The 13,447-nt window shown below is 41.2% G+C and overlaps 2 protein-coding genes across 3 annotated transcripts; one reads left to right on the top strand and one right to left on the bottom strand.

The window, feature by feature from the left end:
- The first annotated feature begins 44 nt into the window (after positions 1–44).
- Positions 45–2,760, top strand: LOC116728721 (GTPase IMAP family member 8-like). 2 transcript variants are annotated; one of them, XM_032577005.1, is made up of 4 exons: positions 45–484; positions 908–1,023; positions 1,233–1,778; positions 1,940–2,760. In XM_032577005.1, exons 3-4 carry the CDS (start codon positions 1,244–1,246, stop codon positions 2,740–2,742), a joined length of 1,338 nt encoding a protein of 445 aa, XP_032432896.1. In that variant the 5' UTR covers positions 45–484; positions 908–1,023; positions 1,233–1,243; the 3' UTR covers positions 2,743–2,760. The 2 variants fall into 2 exon arrangements, with proteins under 2 accessions (XP_032432896.1, XP_032432895.1); XM_032577004.1 differs by having other exon boundaries at positions 45–1,023.
- Positions 2,761–5,474: 2,714 nt separating this feature from the next.
- On the bottom strand, positions 5,475–9,489 carry taf9 (TAF9 RNA polymerase II, TATA box binding protein (TBP)-associated factor). Its single transcript, XM_032577006.1, has 7 exons — positions 9,362–9,489; positions 8,217–8,298; positions 7,970–8,106; positions 7,759–7,893; positions 7,606–7,687; positions 7,422–7,535; positions 5,475–6,226 (listed from the first exon to the last, which is right to left on the bottom strand). The coding sequence occupies exons 1-7, from the start codon at positions 9,395–9,397 to the stop codon at positions 6,069–6,071; spliced, it is 744 nt and encodes a 247-aa protein (XP_032432897.1). The 5' UTR covers positions 9,398–9,489; the 3' UTR covers positions 5,475–6,068.
- Between the last annotated feature and the right edge of the window lie 3,958 nt (positions 9,490–13,447).

Below are 13,447 nucleotides of genomic sequence, written 5' to 3'. Positions count from 1 at the left end.
GGCGCTTGCTGCGAGGGCCGCCCGAGGCTGCTTGCAGCTTTATTTGATTTGTAGTTTTGATGGAGCATTCATAAGTTTCCTCCTCCATATTAGCTGTCTTAAAAAAAGTTCTACAGCATATTAAAATATTCAATGTGTTTTTGTTAATGTGGTCGTTGTAAAACATAATTTTGAGTTTGCTTAAAACGAAGGCTTCACTTGTTTTACATTTCTTCATGAGTCTGAACTCAGTGTTTGTCTCAAAGCTTCAGGCTAACAGGTAACTTTACATCCCAGGTCTCCAAAATGGCTGATTTCTTTTCTATAGAAAACATTTCATAGATTTAATGTCCTGACTATCGTTATTATTAGTAACTATTAACAGTACAGCAGAGCAGACAGTAGAAAACCTTCTGAATGTGTTTATTCTTTATTTCTGAAGCCTGGAACATAAATCAAAGCTCCACAGAAAGATGTGGGTTTGACCCAGAATCGCAGAGCAAATGTAAGTACTGAGTTACGTTGAATATTTAATGGAAACCTGATAAACAAGAACCTACTACGAACAATGGCTGGAGCGAGAGCACATGAGGACTGTGTGCATGGAGAGAAGTGGAGAATAATGGGAGTGAATGGAGCTGCTGTAGCAGCAGAACCTCCTGATGAGGCAGGTCTGCTGGTCCAGAAACCGTATTAATCTGCAGCCCAGTGAGGATCCAGAATGATCCTCCTGGACCTCATCTTCTGTCAGAAATAAAACCTTTAACAAATCCTTCTTTTGAGTCTCATTAATATGCAACACTGTATTACAGTTATAATGTGAGAGCGATCTGACTGATAACTGTACTGTAACTGAACTCAAAGTAATAAATAGGAAATATTTAAAGTGTGTTACACGGTAATTATCTGTAAATGTAAACTTCCACAGGGGACGTGTGGAGAAACGGCGTCTCTGGGTGACTCTGGTCTGGACGGACTGACATGTCAGCTGCTTCCTTTCAGTATTTGGACCCATCTTAAGACAGGAATGAGGAAAACAGAATGGTTAGTTTTTTTCTTATTTTCAGAATAAAACTAATTAACTAACCTACTTCTAGCTGCAGCTAAACAATTCACTTAAGAACTCACATTCTCTCAGATTTTCTTCTCTCTGCAGTTTTTCTGTTACTTTATTTGCTAATAAGATAGTTTGTAACTTAGACATGGGGAAACTTTTACTATGTTTTCTTCAAACCGATTCTCTCACCTTACAGGGTTTTCAACGATGGCTCGTCGTTCCATTGTCCTTCTGGGACACACAGGAGTCGGTAAAAGTGCTTCAGGAAACACAATTTTAGGACGAACAGCGTTTGAATCAAGGCGCACCTTCATATCTGTGACCACCGAGATAAAGGAAGAAACGGACACGGTGTTTGGCAGAGAGATCTCAGTGATCGACACTCCGGGGATCCTGAGTGAAGGCATAGAGACGGAGATCCAAACCTTCTGCAAGGAGAACCTGGATTCCTCATCCTGCCTGTTTCTGGTTGTAGTTAAAATAGATCGATTCACTAAGGAGCAGCAGAAAGCAGTGGACACCACCATCACAGTTATTGAACCATACGGACTGGACCAAGCGTACTTGCTCTTCACTGGTGCCGATCATTTAGACGGGACACTTGAGGAGTTTATCAACAAAGAAGAAAAATCTCCAGAATCTCCACTTCAGAGGATCGTTCGAAAGTTTGAAGGAAGATACTTTAGCTTCAACAACATAAATGGAGGACCGGATCAGGTCAAAGAACTGCTCCAGAAGACAGGTACTGAAATATGACTCACATTATAACACCATTTAGTCAACAGGGTTCTGTGAAACACCTGAATATAGCTGGAGATTTCTACAGAACCTTCATTCGATCACAATCAGCAGGAGAGTCTGGTGGTCTTCTGTCTCTTCCAACCGTCTGCTTTCTCCTCCCAGGTATCCTGTCTGCGCCTGAAAGTCTGGAGAAGAGAAAGATTGTTCTGTATGGACTCAGTGGAGCCGGGAAGACTTCATCAGGAAACACCATTCTGGGATCAAAAAAGTTCAAGTCAGAATGTGGCTTTGAATCCAGTATCAAGATGTGTGTCAGCAGGTCAGCCATAATAGGAAGTCAGGAAATCACAGTGATGGACACTCCAGGTGTGGATGACAGCAGCAGGTCTCCTCAGGAAGTAGCTGTGGACATATTGAAGGCATTACATGGAGAACATGTCCATGCCTTGGTCATAGTGGTAAAGATTGGTAAACTTTCTAAAGAAGATTGTAGCTTTCTTCAGTATTTCCCATCCATGTTTGGCCCTGATGCTTTAAGGTCTACTATGGTGCTTTTTACTCATGGAGATGGTCTAGGAGGGGAGCGCTTTGAGGAGAAGATCGGGGCCAGCAGAGACGTTTCTGAATTGTTTAAACGGTGCAAAGGTAGATACTGTGTGTTCGACAACACCCAGAGTAGAAACCGGCAGCAGGTTAGAAACTTCCTTCAGATAGTCGATAAGATGGTTCAACAAAATGGAGAACAACGCTGTGACAGATTAAAGCCCACGCCTTTTCCACAAAGCTCACAGTCCAGGTCTGGTGGAAATGCTCCATCTGGTTATGGGTCAACTGATCCTAGGTCACCTGGTGAAGAGTCATCAGACGAAAGCATTTCCAGTTCTTGTTGCCTTTGTCAGTGTCTCAGATATTTGTTTTGTGGATGTTGTCAATCAGGGCGAAATGGCTACGAGTCATTTGATTAAAGAGCATTTCATAAAGACTTATGCTCCTACTTTATTGCTTTTTTTTATTCTTGGACAGCTACGATACGTAAGCAAGCCAACAAGGTGTTGTTTTCCCAGCTGGGAGCCGTCGGGAGCCTGTTAAGAGCTAGACTTGGGGCACGGCGGTGGCACCATGATATCGCGTGGGAGCCATGCATGGAGCAGCAGGCATGAGTTTGAGTCCCAGTCTGATGACCTTTGCTGCATGTCTTCTCCTCCCACAGCCCACTTTTTACCACTTGATTGAAAATGCTTGTTGAACAAGCTCATTTACAGGATCTTCATTATTTGACTGGGAGAGGATTTCTCTCTCTGGTGATGTTGGACTGGCTTTGGGTTATTTTTTTCAAAGGTTTCAGTTAAATTGTTGCTGCAGAGTTGAAGCTTAAAAAACAACAACAACCTTGATCCTCCCAAAGAAACCAGATCCAGATAAATTGGAACCCATATTTTTAAAATTGGCATCTGACATTGTTTCATATTTTTAATCAGTTTGTTGATCTATGTAATTCCCAAAGTTGGGAAATCTATTTTTATTCCCCCTTTTAAAAGAGAAGATCGAACAGTTTTTAACAATTATAGCAATTTCTAAATGATCTGTGCCTACACAAGTCTTTGAGTCCATTATTAGTGAACAAGAAAGAGAAAATCTGGCTCTAATTTAATTCTTTGATTTACCAATCAGGATTTTGTAAAAGAAAAGAAAATAGAGAAAAATAAAACAGTAGACCTGCAGCATGAAAGTTTCTAAATGGTATAGCAGAAGGTCTGGATTAAATCAGTGTTGTCTTTCACTATTTGTAGATTTCTCTACAAATATTTGACACTTTGATCACTTCATTCTACTTGACCGTCTGACAGCAGCTGGGTTTTCTACTCATTCAGTGAAGAGTATTGGATCCAGAGTGATCCGTTTGATGGTTTTTGTTCTGGGGTTCAGTTTAATCACAAAGGGGTACCACAAGGTTATGTACTGGGTCCTTTTTTTATTTATTTTTGATATTAATTATTTTGGAAAGGATATTTCAAATGCACCAATTCATTTCTGTGCTGATGACACAGTCACATACTGCTTATGTTTTATTGTAAGTTTACTGTGGCTCTGTGTTGTAACAAAATGTTTTTTTGTTTTGTTTTTCTCTGTATGCTGCCAGTTTAGACCAGGCCTTTCTTGTAAATGAGATATTTTGATCTCAGTGGGATAAACCTGGTTAAATAAAGGTTGCTGTTATTCTTCTTATTATTATTCATTATTATTATTATGTCAAAAGCTCCAATAATATTTGAACTAAGACCCCAAATGAGTGGAAAAGGAGGCTTCATGGACCAGAGAGTAAAGAAGGAGCAGGAAGTTGAATTTCTTCCGTCCATCATAACAAAGATCAGATCTCCGACTCCATTGTCTCTCTGCTCAGCTGTTCAACATATGACCAGACAAGAGATTTACAGAGCAGCGGCAAAAGCAAATGAGGTGGATTAGCAGTGCTAGCCAATAGCTGTTGGTGGCATCCAGAACATGTTACTGAAACAACTGGAGTTGGATCGGACTCTCCGGTCCAGAACTGGACTGGTTCCAGTCCGACATGACGAACTGGAATTTCTTTGTTTCAATAGGACACTTCTCATCGAAGAGGTCAGAGGTCACATGTGAGGTTCCCCAAGGTTCAATCCTAGGACCTCTCTGATTCTATATCTATATGCTCCCACTGGCTCAGGTTATTACAGGAAATATGATCAGTTACCATGACAACCCAGATGATTCACAGCTCTACCTTATGATGTCACCAGCTGGCTTTGCCAAAACTCACCATCTGAACAGAAACTGAAGTAATCTTTGAACCTAAAGAGGAACGATCTAGACTTAATAGATCTAGATTTATAGATCTAGAGTCAGCAGCAGCTTCAGTTGTTCAGCTGGAAACTAGAGATCAGGCTGACCTCTGACCTGAACCTTCAGAGCCACATAGAGACGGTTCCAAAGTGGGCCTTCTATCAGCTGAAGAACATTTCCAGGATCAGAGGACTAATGACTCATCATCAGAAACTCATCCAGGAGTTTCTCTGCAGTGGCATTGATTTACTGCAGCAGCGTCGTCACATCTGACTAACCGATGGTCCAGTTGCAGCTGATCCAGAACTCTGCTGCTGGAGTTCTTCTTCAATTTCCTGAGGGAGTCTTCCCAAAGGATCAATAAAGTACAAGTCTAAGTCTAAGTCTTCTGACTAAAACCAGGAAGATAGAGCACATCACCCAGTTCTACGTCACCCAGTTCTACATTCCTTCACTGAGAGAAGAGACTTTAAATCCTGCTAGTAGTTTAGAAATCACTGAACGGATTAAAGATCTGCTGCTGCTGGATCAGAACCAGAACCAAACATGGAGAAACAGCATTCAGCTACTATGCACCACAGATCTGGAACAAACTTTCAGAAAACTGAAAAACAGCCAAAACACTGAGTTCCTTTAAATCAGGACTAAAACCAGCTGGTTGAATTTGGTCTCTGCTGTCTGGATGTTGATCTGTCAGCGTGTCATAACAATCATACAGCAACTGTCTTCAGTCAGAGGCTTCATAGATTAGCTGCAACACTGACTGCTACTGGAGACCTTTCCTGTCCACAGACTCACCATCCACAACTCTTTGAAGATACTCAGATGATTTGAGTTTCAACATTTAATTCCCTTCACAACAAATAAAGAACTTTTGAACTGAGTTGAATTGAAACCATTTATTGTTAGTCAGATGTTCAGCCAGGTAGTTCTGTCCCTCTGACCCAAACTCCACTCTGAGTGGAATATCTCACAGCATCTAACAGGAAACAGTAAAAAGAGACTTTCTTATAGAAGTAAAATATATCGGATATCAGTTCAATTTCCATTTCTAATACACAGAAATGTAAATCTGGGCCGATATACAATATTATTGCTGTTATATCCAATATCTTTTGATATTATTTGCCTACCCTTTGGACAATGAAACCCAACCAGAGATGATTATTTCTTCTCTGCTCTAGTTAAACACTCGACTCTCCTTCACTCATTTGTTAACATGGGCCCAGTTCTATTGATCAGACCGTTACTGATGGGTTCATGCTGATACATTATAACTTCATGAGTTTCAGCATCGCATAATGTTCATCTGTGATCAGTAAATTATCTCTGATCTGAACTCAGTAACTTCTGGTTATCAAAGTGATTTGTTCACGTTTGGTTTCAGGTTTTATTTAATTTATTGAAAATGCGAGCAGAAGTTGTCCTGGTTCAGCTTCTAGGAACCAGAGTCTACGTCTGAGACCAGCTGCGGTCATAGAGCGTCGTAGTCGTCGTCGTCTTCGAGTTTCCTCTTCAGAGCGTCTCCGCCGGCGTTCTGAGCCACCATGTTGGTGGTGATCAGGATGTTCTTGGAGCCGATCAGAGACGGGTTGATCAGGACGTTGGACACGGCCGGCGACGCCGCTGTTGCTATGGAGACACAGACGACCGCCATCACTCTGCTGCCACATTTCAGCTGATGGAAAAACTACAGAACGACTTCATGGAAATGATCTGGTTTATGTTACATATTCTGATTTTATTGGAAAGTTTAGAAACTGTTTGATTTTATCCTTTAGCTGGAAATGTTCTGATAAAATGTTTCACTCACACAGGACATGATGCGACTTATTACATATTTATTATTTTATGAAAATAAATCTGTGGAAGCATCAAGTTCTCTGAAATACAGCTAGCAAAAAGCTAACATGCTATGCTAGCATACAGCCACACTTTAGCTCACTAGATCATATTAGCATGCTAACAGCAGCCTGTGAGCTAGCTTCATATTTACTATGAATATGAAGTTATGTATTTTTTATACTGAATGTTTCATTAATTATTTTTATTTAATTAAACAAAAGGATTTGTTCCTGATTGATGACATGGTTTATAGCAAATGAATATATTTTGTTTGCTTATGGCGCCCTCTGGTGTCTGATGACTGAACACTGACAGGAAGTCAGCAGGTCCCATTTCTTGTTGATCTCAGCTGAGATCCAAATGGTTCTGGGAGTGTTTAGAGGGTCAAAGGTCAGCTGAGTGGAGACTTCATCAGCCGGAGTCTTCCTCTCAGCAGAACTCAAATCAGGACTCAAACCCACAACCGCTGACTGACTGGATCCAACGAGCCAGAATCAGAACCAGAATCAAAGGTAGAACTGAAGCTAATGTTACCGTAGCTTCCAAAAGCCAACAAGTGCTAGTAGAGCTATTAGCTAAAAGTAGCTAACGCTAGTGAACTACTGAACAGTAAAGTAGAAGGAACCAAGATGGCCGCCAAAACTCTGATGTTTCTTTTGGAGAGAATATTCAAACCTGATCATCATATTTCTAAAGTTCTGATGGTTCTGACCCGGATGGTGGGAAAACAGAGCTGTGACTCCCAGTCACATACTGGGAGGATTCATTGCCTCCCACAGAAACCATCAGCCTGGTTCTGGTTGGGTCCAGAACCAGAACCAGGGTCGGACTGGGACCAGTTCAACGTTCTGTCTGACCAATACCACAGAAGAAGAAAGCTAGAACCTTTCAGGAACCTGAGGAACTGCCTTGGGATAGAACCTAGACTGGAACCTGAACTGATCGCTCTGGGCTCGGCCCACTGGGAGGGAGAAGGTCTTACTGGTTTTGGTGGTGGCCGTCTGGGAGGGTGGAGGGATTTGGACCGTGAACCTCTGACCCGTCAGAGACACTGGGGTTCCAACCTTAGAGGAGACCGACTGGACCGAAGGGGTTCCTGAGGACCAGACAGAGGGGTCAGAGGTCAGGCTGCATACTGGTTCTACTGGTTCCTCTCCTGGACTCACCCAGTGTAGGCGTTGTGGGTCTGCTGGAGACGGCGCCGACGCTGAGGCGGGGCACCGATATCCGGCCGGCGGATGACGACACCTGAAGGAGAAGAGAGGTGAGAGGTCAGAAGTCATCAGAGCAGGGGTTGGGGGTGAGGAAGAGGAGCAGACCTTCTTCTGGATGGACTTGAGGCGGTAGTTGGGCGCGGTGAGGCAGTAGCGGTCGGGCGGCAGGCGTGGGCCGGTGTAGGGCTTGATGAGCGGCAGCGGCGTCTGGTTCTTCTGCCGTGCCGCCTCCAGCAGGAACTGGACACAGAGCACATCATGGACAACAGAACCAGAACCAGAACCGGGCCCTGGGCCACAGGTTTTCGGGGCTTACGTCTCGCGGCGGCGGCGAGGTGAAGGACTGGTCCATCCGGCACTGGATGGCCAGCTTGATGTCGTCGGCGTCCACCGCTGACTTCTTGGCGTGAGATGCGTAGATCTTAGCGTCTTCGATGATCGTCGTCACATATCCTGGAGATAGCAGGGGTCAGAGGTCACTTCCTGCTACAGGTCAACCTGAGAGCACCCTGAACAGGTCAGAGGTCACCTGATCTGAACCTTCTTCTTTTTCAGTGACTTACTGTAGGTGAACTCCAGCATCTGGTTGATGACTCGAGGCTCGTACTCTGTCACGCCCATGTCCTTCAGGATCTGGATCATCACCTGGAAAACACGGAACGGATTCATCAGGACCAGCCTGGTTCTGATGGGTCTGATGGTTCTGGCAAGCCTTGGAAAATACTCTGAACTCTTTCTCCATCAATCAGACAGGACCATATTTTAAATAAAGTTTTTAATGTTTCTGTAAACATACCAGTGTCATCTGGTCTCTCCTTTAGGAGGTGTATTAAATCTGTTGGTAACTGCTTGTTGAATTAGACCCATTACATTAAAGCCAAAATCGACTCCTTTCCAACACTTACAATGACAATTAATGTTCAGGCTCATAATAATGAGGAATAAAGTCAGATCTATGAAGGATTTTAATCTCAAGTTTTGGTTTATTCTGATGATGCAACATTTATTTTACCAGATGAGTCACATGATTCTCATAACTTCATTTACACATGAAGAGATGTAATACATTAGATTTATAAAGAAGCCAAATGTCTTAAATGTTTCATTGAAATGAATGATTATTGTATTTCATTGTACGGCCGCCTTCATTTTTGAGAGGAGGATGATCTCTTGGAGGTAATAATAAAAAATAACAATAATAATAAACGTGTTTCATCAGCATCTGTTATAACATCATATAATACAAGATGATAATCTACTATTATTAAAACTGACGTTTGATTTATTGTGATTACTTAAGCAAGCATTTAACTGACAGTAAACCAGCTGGACTGATTAAAGGCTGATTGAGCATCATAACCAGGAGTCCAAATTTACCACAACACCTCTCCGTTTTAAACCTCTGCAGTTAGCTTTAAGGCTTCAGCAAAAAACACAAATATAATGTGTAATAAGTATAAACTTCATCTTCTATAAATGTACTTTATGTTTAGCTAAAATCAACAAATAATAATAAATTTAACTCAAATGTTTGTTTTTATTCCTACGAGAACAGCGAGGAGCTAAAAGCTAGCGGCTAACAGCTAAGCTAACAAGTTAAACAGTCTCCGTTCATTTTAGCTGCAGTTCAGAACAACTGATAATATGACAGAAACTGCTTTAGTTCAGTCAAACCAAACAGCTAAAGTGATACATGTCTGGAAGTTACCTGTGCATCTTTTGGGATTGTTTTCGGTGCAGACATCTTAGCGGCTACTGCTTCTGCTGCTCCTCACTGCACACAACACTGGCACCGCAGTGCAGTGCTGCCACCTACAGGTTCACATGAAGAACTGCACCGATTTATAATCTAAACCGGCTCAAATAGAACAGAATAGAACCAGGATGGTGAAACAACGTCAACAATGATTGTTTTCTCACACAGAAAACAGAATTATATAAATGTACAAGAGTATTGAAAAACATATAGAGAATAAGAACAACACAAAATAAACAATTGTTAGCAAAATAACAATTTGTCCCATTTTAATGTGCGGTATTGTCTGTTGTTTACAAAGTCATTGATATTTATGGATTTCTTCATCTCTTCCACATTTGTTATTTTATTTCGTCAAATGTTTCATTCCTTCTCTCATCTCATCATAAACTTGTAACATATGTAGTGTTTATTTCCTTATCAATCAGAAACATTTCCAATATTTCTATGAACTCTTTCTGCGTGTTATTCATCTTTATTAATTATTTAAAACATATACAATGTGTCAAAATATGCACAACAGTCATGAATATTTTAATAGGAAATCTGGATACACCGAGTGAGGAGAGAAAAAAGTTACATTTCCCCTGAAACACATTGAGAACTCAACAAGATAGCACCATAATGGTGCAGAGCCAGCAGGGGGCGCTACAGGATAAAGAACAACATGTGGAAACATCAGTAAGTCTTCATGTTTCAGTTTCTATCAGCAACTTAGTGAAGAAATTATCAGAGAAGAATAACATCGAACCAGCACCTTCCTCATTAATGATGATAATCAATAAGCTGATAGTCGATAAGCTGATAATCAATAAGCTGAAGGTTATTATTCATGACTGGGTCGTAACAAGAGGAAACCTGCTGAGAATCATAAACGGAGCTGCGTGCCAAGTCTTATCTGCAACGAGCGTCTGCAGGTCGAAGGTCAACCACAGAAACCCGAGGAAGCCCGGCAGAACCTTCACAGAAACTTTACAGAACCGCTGCTGGGCCTGAACCAACCTGAGGCACAACAGAACCTCCTCAGAACCTCCTGGGCTGACACCATCCAGAGGTCCGACTCTTCCTCTGGATCAAAACCAGCTGCTGTCAGGTTAACACAGAGGTTCTGGAGAACTTCAGGCTTTCTGTACTCGGACATAATGGTTCCTATTAGACTGGACCTCCAGAACCTGAAGAGGAGTCATGGGATCCAGAAGTTTCCCATGATTCCTCTTCCTGATCTGCTTCGTCTGCAGCAAAGAAGAAACCAGGTGATGACATCACAGGATGATAATAATAATAATAATAATAATAATAATAATAATAATAATAATAATAATAATAATAATAGCACCATTAGGCAGCAGGTCCAGGAGTTTTTCACTGGGTCGTGAATCCATGATGGGTAGGGGTCACGCTGGGGTCAGCAGGTCAGCGCCATGGCAACCGGTGATGAACTCAGGTGTCACTAAGCCTTTAGCTGCTGCTGGTTAACGATTGACTGTTTAACGGGAACACAAGCACACACACACGCACACACACATATGCACACAGGCACGCACACGCACACACCCTGATGTGGCTTCTGCTGAAGCCGGGTCAGAGGGACCCGGCATCACCTCTCAGTGCCTCCAAAACTGGGTCAGAACCTGAAGCAGGTCTCAGTCCTGACCGGTTCCTGCCAATCAGTTCTGGTCCAGATCAGTGGTCAGGTTCTACAGCTGGAGGTTCTGGAGGGAAATCGGGAATCTGGAATGTTGAAACCTCAGACATTATCACAGGGACGAAGGTTAACGAGGGGGAGATTGGAAGAGGGCGGAGCCTCCGGGACAGGGGCGGGGCTTCGTGACATACGGGGCTGGGCCATATCGGGAAGGGGGCGGAGCCTCAGGGAGAGCAGGTACTCAGCTCTGCAGGTGAGAAACATCAGGCTGACAGAACTGGACCTTCAGAACCATCAGAACCTTCAGGTCTAGCAGATGGTTCTGACAGAGTCCAGGTTAGCGAGGTGAACCAGAACCAGAGAACCCATTAGGTTGTGGTTCTGGATGGTAGAACCAGCTCTAATGATACCACTTGTTGGACCCAAACTGGTGTCAAATCAGGATCAGAACCCGACTAGTCAAGTTCTGACTCGACTGGTCAGAACTCGATGGGCCCACATGTTGGTTCTGATCCACAGACCGGGACTTCCTGCCAAACCACCAGAACTCGTTAAGGTTAATTGGTTTAACTTTGATTAGATCTCATCTGGGTCGGTGTTGGTTCTGCTCCAGAACCAACATCCATTCAATGTGGAGAAACTCATCAGTAACCAGACCGGAACCACCAGAGATCAGAACTGGACCAGAACCGATGCTTTATGGTTTCTCCTGGCTGATCTTCCTCTCATCAACTCAACTTCCTCTTCCTCCTGCAGCAGCCAAAGCAGACAGAACCTTTCCTGTTCTGGTTCTGACCCGTACCACCTTATTAAACTCATCACTTCTGATCTTTACTAAATCTGAAATTATTTTTAATTTCATCAAAATGGAAAAATTAATTAATTTGACATTAATAAAATGTTATTTACTTTAACTCATTTTTACCAATTTAAAACATTCGTGACATTAAAAGAACAATTACACTGATGCTAAGTTAAAATATTATTAAATTAAAAGCAATAAAATGCATTACAAAATTGTGTCTTATTAAATTTAAGAAAATAGCATTTTAACAGTAAAGTTTACAATCATCATTATCATCAATAACTTTATTTATAAAGCAGTTTTACAGTCATAAAATAAAAGCATAAAAATAAAGTGACCAAACTAACCACTCAATAATGAATTAAAAACTCAATTCATAACATAATAAAACGACACAGTTAAACCAATAAAATCAATACTAATAAAAGTTAAATCAGTCCCAGTTTGGCTTGAGGCCAGTGAATGTTAATAATAAGTTTTCAGACGGTTAACATGTTGAATGTGCAAAACTATCTATTTATTTTCTAAAATTAAGAAATGCAACATTAACAGTTCAAACTGTTAAATTAATTAATTGTAAATTAATTTAACAATTATTCAAAAACTTTGCTTTGCTTTATGCTAAGGTTTTGTTTGAAATATATTATGTTTTCATTATTAAATATTTAACATCTTTCTAATTTTCAACTTGAGTTAATTTTGTTTTTCTTTGTCACATTTCAGATTGTTTTCTGATCAATAAGTATAATTACATAATAATAATTACCATTAATTTTATAAGTCGATTATAACAATCGACATCATTAATATACTGTTCTTATCAGTATAGTTTAAAGAAAACCTAAACTTCCACATTTAAAGAATTTATTTTTATATAAATTTCACCACAGAGAAATGTAATAATAATGAAACACAAAATATATTTTTAAATAAATAAATAACATAACTAAATATGAAACGTTTATTTTCAAACATTAACATTTTCATAACTTAAACTTTAATATTGTTAAATAATTAAATTAAATATTTACTCATTTAATTTTTTCTAAGACTAAAATAAAACCTTGAATAAAAGTAAAGTGACATTTATATAAAATTGTTTTCATAGTGAATAAATCGTAGTTTAAAGGCGGGAATCTGATAAAACCTGCAGATTATCCAGAATTACCTGGAGTACCTGAGCTCAAGGCTGGTACCGGGCCGGTTCAGGTAGAGGAGCACCCGGAACCGGGTGGAAAACAGTGAATGAACTGGGAACACTGGTCCAGCTGGTGTGAGCTGAGGAAGCTACCGTCCTCCGGTTTGTTTAGCGGGGAATACCAGTAGTCTGCCGCCGGTGGGAGCGATGCTAATCAGGCCTTTACTGCCGCTGCTTTACGGCTCTGTGTTGATCCTCCATCAGCGCCAATAGCCGTATTAGGGCCAGTTAGCATATTGTAAATGAAAGTTTATGGGAAAATGACCCATAAACAGGCGGCTATATAAGCCTGACAGTTTATGGGCTGCGAGGGGTGCACTTACTTACGCTCTTTTATTTGCTCTAATCATTGTTTATGGAACAGCGGGAGCAGAACAGAGGAGATTTCTC

Source organism: Xiphophorus hellerii, chromosome 11, assembly GCF_003331165.1.
Source record: "Xiphophorus hellerii strain 12219 chromosome 11, Xiphophorus_hellerii-4.1, whole genome shotgun sequence".
Classification (NCBI taxonomy): domain Eukaryota; kingdom Metazoa; phylum Chordata; class Actinopteri; order Cyprinodontiformes; family Poeciliidae; genus Xiphophorus; species Xiphophorus hellerii.
Note: the sequence above shows the minus strand (reverse complement) of the source record. Positions and strands in the feature narration are given on the sequence as shown.

Coding starts and splice junctions, on each gene's coding strand:
- LOC116728721 (XM_032577005.1), top strand. CDS start 1,244: ATGGCTCGTCGTTCCATTGTCCTTCTGGGACACACAGGAGTCGGTAAA. Junction 1,779..1,939: donor AGAACTGCTCCAGAAGACAG/GTACTGAAATAT, acceptor TTCTCCTCCCAG/GTATCCTGTCTGCGCCTGAA.
- taf9 (XM_032577006.1), bottom strand. CDS start 9,397: ATGTCTGCACCGAAAACAATCCCAAAAGATGCACAG. Junction 8,107..8,216: donor GATGCTGGAGTTCACCTACA/GTAAGTCACTGA, acceptor TGCTATCTCCAG/GATATGTGACGACGATCATC. Junction 7,536..7,605: donor ACCCACAACGCCTACACTGG/GTGAGTCCAGGA, acceptor TCTGGTCCTCAG/GAACCCCTTCGGTCCAGTCG.